Below are 6,925 nucleotides of genomic sequence, written 5' to 3' on the forward strand. Positions count from 1 at the left end.
AAGAATGCTAATAATAAAAGGGATTGTAAAGTGGGATGACTTGTGGAATAGAACCATTAAAGATTAGCTTCTACTTGAATAGATCAAAATAAAATTCCTACTCAAAGAACATGAGCTCAATCTGCTAGTTGAAAGAGTAACCCCTCAACATATAAGAAAAGGCATCAACTTACATCAAAAGTTCAATCTTAGAGGTCTAGAGTGGAAAGGAAACAAGCCTCTCCTCCCAGTCCCTCTAATCCCAACCAATAACTTGAGCCTCATCCAAAAACTCAATAAGAGATGGCATCTAGAGTGGAACAATATGCAATGGGAATACAAATTTTAGAATATTTGGGGTAGGCCCACACAAGTTAAGACCTCATGCCTATAATGGTTAATACTTCACAAGGCCCTATGGACCAATGAGTGAGCTATTAAGTAGGGAGGACTAGGAAATGGGCTTTGCTCAAGATCATGCAAAAGGGAAGTCGAAACAATTCCACACTTGTTTATTAACTAGAAACCTAATGAGAATATCCTCTGCTTTTTGCACGTACTAGTCTAGTAAGTCTACCCTATTGCACTTAATTGGAAGGAACTATTGCTAGAGGGGTGTTATGGAATGCCCCTTGCAATATGGAATTGGCTTCAAGCACTCTTCCTTTGGAATATATGGATTAGCAACAACAAATAGTAGCTTGAAATCAAATTTTCTGAGCCACTAATTAGCTTCAAATTGATTTATGGGTGTAGGCCACGATTGAGGAAAACTTGATCAAACAACATGAGAGTTGGATAGAAGAAAGAAAGCATAAACAAAATGAGAAGATGGAAGGGCCAAGTAGGGAGAAGCTAGATGCAAAAGCTTTCCTTGATAAGCTGAAAATGAAGATATTCCAAGATAAAGAAGAAAACAAGAATCTAAGGAAGCAATTATACTAAATATCTCGTTGACAATGAGCCCCTTCAAGTCACGCAATAAGAGAGGAGTTTTCCTCTCGGACCTAATTGTCTTTAGACAAGTAGATTAGTAAGCCTCAATATCTTATACTACTACATTGAAGATATGTTATCAAACTAGTTGTATGTATGAAGCTACATGCTTATGTTCTATAGTATCTTTTATGATAGGTTTGTTCTAGTTAGCTTAATAGGGATTCAAAATATGCAATCCCAATTTTTTCTACCTTTTTAAAATTTCAATACCCCCAACACACACACACACACACACACACACATTCTCTCACTTTCTCTCCATATTTTGGAATTGAAATATATTTCTAAGTATTAATACTATCTTTTTCCATCAAGAAAAGACTGCTAATACCAGAAAGACAATGCTCTTGCTCACACTATTGTGGCTATGTTTTTGAAACTAGTAAAGATATGCTACATCCAAAAAATACAAAATTTAATTTGTTTTGTTTTGTAAGTTGGGTATGTACAACCGGCTTGTGCAAGCACTTTGATTGGGCCAAAATTCTAATGGGTGGGTAGGTCTAGACTAATTAAGAATGAAAATATATTGAAATTCTTAAGGGTAGGCTAATAAAAAAATGAAAACATAAAATTTTAGTGCTAAAGGTCGGATTATCACTAATTAAGCACTCAATTTAAAATCCTTATGTTGGTTTTGTCATAAGAGAACTATAGCCCATATATCCCCATAAGCTCTCTCTACCCTCCTCTCTCTCTCTCTCTCTCTCTCTCTCTCAACTGACACAGGTGCGCGAAGCGTGAAGAAGCTATGGCGTTCAAGGAAGCAGACCCGGCCTTGGGTTTCCTCACCCGCAAGGAAACAGAGGTGAAGCTTCCCCGCCCCACCCGCGTTAAGAACAAGACCCCTGCCCCGATTCAAATCACTGCCGAGCAGATCCTCAGAGAAGCCCGAGAGAGGCAGGAGGCTGAAATCCGCCCCCCAAAGCAGAAGATTACTGACTCCGACGAGCTCGGCGAGTACCGCCTTCGGCGCAGAAAGGAGTTCGAGGACCAGATACGCCGTGTCCGTTGGAACATTGGTGTCTGGGTCAAGTATGCGCAATGGGAGGAGTCCCAGAAGGACTTTGCCCGTGCCCGCTCTGTCTGGGAGCGTGCCCTGGAGGTAGAACATCGCACTCCCACGCTTTGGCTCAAGTATGCCGAGATGGAGATGAAGCACCGCTTCATCAACCATGCCAGGAACATCTGGGACCGTGCTGTGACCATTCTTCCGCGTATCGACCAGCTGTGGTACAAGTACATCCATATGGAGGAGATGCTAGGCAACATTGCGGGTGCACGGCAGGTCTTTGAGCGATGGATGGCGTGGGAGCCTGATCACCATGGCTGGTCTGCGTACATAAAATTTGAGCTAAGATACAATGAGGTTGAACGAGCAAGGATGATCTACAACAGATATGTTGAGTGCTTGCCCACTGTCAAGGCGTGGGTGAGGTTTGCCAAGTTTGAAGTGAAAAATGGTGAGATTGTCAAGGGTCGGAATTGCTACGAGAGGGCAATTGAGCAGCTTGGTGAGGATGGGCAGACAGAAGAGCTGTTTGTGGCATTTGCACAGTTTGAGGAGCGATGTAAGGAAATTGACAGGGCAAGATGCATTTATAAGTATGCCTTAGACCATATACCAAAAGGACAAGCAGAAGACTTGTACAGAAAATTTGTATTATTTGAAAAGCAACATGGCAATACAGATGGAATTGAAGATGTTGTTCTTGGCAAGAAGAGGTTTCAGTATGAAGAAGAGGTTAAGAAGAATGGTCACAATTATGATGTGTGGTTTGAGTATGCAAGGCTTGAAGAGACTGCTGGCAACAAAGAGAGGGTTAGGGAAGTGTATGAAAGGGCAATTGCAAACATACCGCCAGCAGAAGAGAAGCGGTATTGGCACCGTTATATATACCTCTGGTACATGCATTACTTGATAAGTTAGTTTCTTCAATTCCGCTGAAGCCTTTCCCTTTGATGTAATGTGGTTTATCAAATTGTATTTTTGGGTTGTTAAAAACAAACTGTAAACTTTCTTGCACAGGATCAATTATGCTTTGTTTGAAGAGCTTGAGGCAGAAGATATGGAACGCACTAGGGATGTTTACAGGTGCTTTTTACGTCTTTTAAATTTTTTGTTTTAAATATACAATGCAATTTGCCAAATCTTTTGTATTTACTCATTGCAATGTTTTAGAGTATAACCGTCAATAAGTACACTCAAATGAAGGACACCTGTTCTGTGAGACAATTCCTCTACCATGTAAAGCATTATATGCTATGACTTGCCCAGAAAAAGGTGTGAATGAGTCAGGGAGGGAGATAGCAAGGGATTGGTGAACTAACACTTAAATGAAAGACACCTGTTCTGTTAGACAATTCCTGTACCATGTAAACCATTATATGCTATGACTTGCCCAGAGAAAGGCGTGAGGGAGTCAGGGAGGGAGATAGCATGGGATTGGTGAACTAATGCTGAAATGAAGGACATCTGTTCTGTGTTAGACAATTCCTCTACCATGTAAACCGTTACATGCTATGACTTGCCCAGAAAAAGGTGTGAGGGAGTCAGGGAGGGAGATCGTGAGGGATTGGTGAACTAATCTGGAACTAACATATGTCGTAATTCAGGGAGTGCTTGAAGCTTATACCTCACAAAAAGTTCTCCTTTGCGAAGATCTGGCTTCTTGCAGCCCAATTTGAGATCAGACAAAAGGACTTGAAGGCTGCAAGAAAGATCCTAGGAACTGCTATCGGTATGGCTCCAAAGGACAAGGTAAGAAATTAAGTTAGGTTCAAGCCTTTAGTTGGATTCTTTGCCAAATCACATAACTGATTTTTAATTGTATCACTCTCTTTAACATTGGTTTTTGTACATTCCTTTTTATCTTCCTGCAGGTCTTTAAAACATATATTGAAATAGAACTTCAACTTGGTAACATAGACCGGTGCAGAACCTTGTATGAGAAGTATCTTGAATGGGCCCCAGAAAATTGCTATGCATGGAGTAAATTTGCTGAGTTGGAGAGGTCCTTAGGGGAAACGGAGCGGGGCAGATCTATATTTGAGTTGGCAATTGCTCAGCCTGTTCTTGACATGCCTGAACTTTTGTGGAAGGTATGTCTCGAAGTTTTAGTCTTTAATTGTTGTTCATCAACTGCCTCCTCTCATCTGCATTGCTTAACCTTCTATATTTCTGTATTTGATGAACAGGCATATATAGAATTTGAAATCTCAGAAGGAGAGCATGAAAGAACAAGGCAGCTCTATGAGCGATTGTTAGATCGGACAAAACATCTCAAAGTTTGGGTCAGTTATGCAAAATTTGAGGCCACCCTTCCTCTTGATTCAGAAGAGAATGGTGAGATATCCCAGGAACAATCACTTCAGCGTGTACTTAGATCCCGAGGTATGTTCACTGCAACCTATATACTGTTAGGGCTTATGGCACTGATTGGTCAGTCTTAAGGTTCTTACATGCCTGACTGTACTGCAGCTGTTTTTGAAAGAGCTTTTGAGAGCTTGAGAACAACTGCTCCAGAACAAAAAGAAGAAAGGGCTATGCTTTTAGAAGAATGGCGTGACATGGAGAAAAGCTTTGGTGATCTTGGTGATGTTTCTCTTGTACAGAAGAAAATGCCGAGACGGTTAAAGAAGAAGCGTCCAATAGTCAACAGCGATGGTACTACTGCAGGGTATGTCTTTGCATGGCAGTTGCAGTGTTATAAATCTTCTCTTTCCAAATGCCTGTCAAATCATAAACTTGTTTGTGTCTAAAATCAATGCAATCTATTATCTTGTTACAGTAACCTTGCTTTTTATGGGAAGCTTCTGTGTAGTTATGGATGATTATTATTGATTGTGTGGCTGGTGTTTGAGAATGCACGCATGTGAAAGTGAGCGTGTGTGATGCCCCAATCTGATGGGCAAGATTTTGCAATTCAAATTTGATTGCTGACTGTCATTTCTAACCTTGAAGTCCTCATGGCATAAGAAAAGCCCGATCATAAGTTGTTATACCATGGAAGATTCAAATTATCACAGTAGAATTGCAAGCTGGACCTCTTTATTCCTGGGATTTGACTCATTTGCTGCTATCTATTTTAGCTGTGCTGATTTTACATGTGTGCTTGATATACATTAATGTCTTCACAAGGGTGATAGCTTTATTTAAAAAATTTACAAAAGTATAGGGTGCTTGAGAATATTCTTTATGTCCAAGGAATCATGTTTTAGGTTTTTACGAGTTCCTGATCTTTATCCTTGTTATTGTGTTGCAGATTTGAGGAGTATATTGACTACCTTTTCCCAGAGGAGTTAGGAATGCAGCCAAATCTGAAGATTCTGGAATCAGCCTATAAGTGGAAGAAGCAAAAAGTTGTAGAAGATGATTAATCTGCTACTACCTTGGTTGAGAGGAGCACAAATGTACCAACAGATACAGGCTTTTGGAGATCTTAATGGGATATCTTTAATGGTCAAGGGATGCCAGTTTGAAATAGCCTCCGAGTTTTGGAAGGCAATAGGACTCTGCATCATCCTTACATTCTGAGTAGCCAAGGTTCCCTTCTTTCAGCAGAATTAAAATTCTACACTTAATTTTCAAGGGTTGTGAGCCGTGAATTTGTGTCTGCACACCAACTGCTGATGCACCGGAATAATCCAACTGCTCGATGCGTGAGTGATGGTCAAATCAGATGTCCACATGTACAGGGTCATAGTTCTTCTGTCACTTGCTGTTGAAATGAGATAACAGAGGCTTTAAGTGGAAGGCCTGGCAGAAATTATTCCTAAAGTCCTGTGTGTTATGCAAGTGAAGTACCAGGGTTGGTTGCTGTTTAGGCACTCTGCATTCCTGCAACACATTCGCTGGGACAGTTCCTTTGACAGCAAGATTTTGTGATTTGGAATGAAACCCTAGATGTATGGATATCAGTGACACAAGATATTTGGCATACTACCGCATGGTACAATGAGATGGGTGACCGAGGTTAAGACGCAATCAATCAGCAGGTGTGCAGTGTGGTGCTATGTGGCTTGCTTGAAGATATTTGATTGCCTGAGATGGCTGCCAGTAAACACAGTATTTTCCCGCAACTGAAGTGATGAGTAGCGTGAAGAAAAATGTCACTGCTGTTACAAACCTGGTGCTAATGGGAAAAGTTTATAATATATATGGACTTCTTTTTGGTTTCTTTCCATTCATGTAGTCTAGTCAGAGCCACCGGTTCCAGATGCACATACCCAATTGCAAAGCTACAGATTTCTACTATACATCTCAACCATACCCAGCTTTATAGCCAGTTCTCATGATCACAATTAACTAATCCTTTGCTTGACACTGCAGTAGGTGAAACCAGCTCATATCCAGAGAGATGTACATCATTCAGAAATATTACTGCTGTTATTGTCTAACTACGGATGCTGTCTAGTCCATCATTCAGAGATATTACTGCTGTTGTTGTCTAAGGATGCTGCCTAGTGCATTATCACCATGGAATGCCTTTAAATGACTTAATACTCTGTATCGCCTAATGACATACTAGTTCTTGTTCTTACCTATTTGAGCTCTCACTGCTTGTGTCTGAGTGTATCAAATAGTACGTTGTGGGCATGAATCACATGCACTCTTTTGTTTTCTGCAAGAATTTTGTTGGGTGGGGCAGTAGCAGGGGTTTGGTTTTCATGCTCTAACCTGTTCTAATTATACATTTTTTGGATTTCTTGTCACCTCGCCTTTGTATGGACGGAACACCTGGATGCTATTTGAGACACATGTAATAACAATACAAGAGGTGCAATAAGTGCTTTAAAGAGAAATATGAACACCAAATAGTCTAGCGAAGAAAATGAGCCAGGATCTTTTGTATAGGAGAACTTACACTATGGATGTCCACTTTGCCATAGGAACATTATTATGCCGCTGCCAATTTGATTGTTGGAAGGTATTGTTTCTTTCACT

The 6,925-nt window shown here is 40.6% G+C and overlaps 1 protein-coding gene across 1 annotated transcript; it reads left to right on the top strand.

Moving 5' to 3' along the window:
* Nucleotides 1-1,654: 1,654 nt before the first annotated feature.
* On the top strand, nt 1,655-6,546 carry LOC148015525 (uncharacterized). Its single transcript, XM_087665413.1, has 7 exons — nt 1,655-2,883; nt 3,008-3,073; nt 3,595-3,739; nt 3,862-4,080; nt 4,177-4,372; nt 4,460-4,658; nt 5,244-6,546. Exons 1-7 carry the CDS (start codon nt 1,730-1,732, stop codon nt 5,356-5,358), a joined length of 2,094 nt encoding a protein of 697 aa, XP_087521539.1. The 5' UTR covers nt 1,655-1,729; the 3' UTR covers nt 5,359-6,546.
* The last annotated feature ends 379 nt before the right edge of the window (nt 6,547-6,925 follow it).

This window comes from Lygodium microphyllum, chromosome 24 (assembly GCF_053477565.2).
Source record: "Lygodium microphyllum isolate KBCC chromosome 24, Lygodium_microphyllum_v1.1.10, whole genome shotgun sequence".
In the NCBI taxonomy this organism is placed as follows: Eukaryota; Viridiplantae; Streptophyta; class Polypodiopsida; order Schizaeales; family Lygodiaceae; genus Lygodium; species Lygodium microphyllum.

Excerpts from the sequence above, each read along its gene's own strand:
- LOC148015525 (XM_087665413.1), top strand. The coding sequence starts at position 1,730 with ATGGCGTTCAAGGAAGCAGACCCGGCCTTGGGTTTCCTCACCCGCAAG. Across the intron at positions 3,740-3,861 it reads GTATGGCTCCAAAGGACAAG|GTCTTTAAAACATATATTGA; the intron begins GTAAGAAATTAA and ends ATCTTCCTGCAG. Across the intron at positions 4,373-4,459 it reads GCGTGTACTTAGATCCCGAG|CTGTTTTTGAAAGAGCTTTT; the intron begins GTATGTTCACTG and ends ACTGTACTGCAG.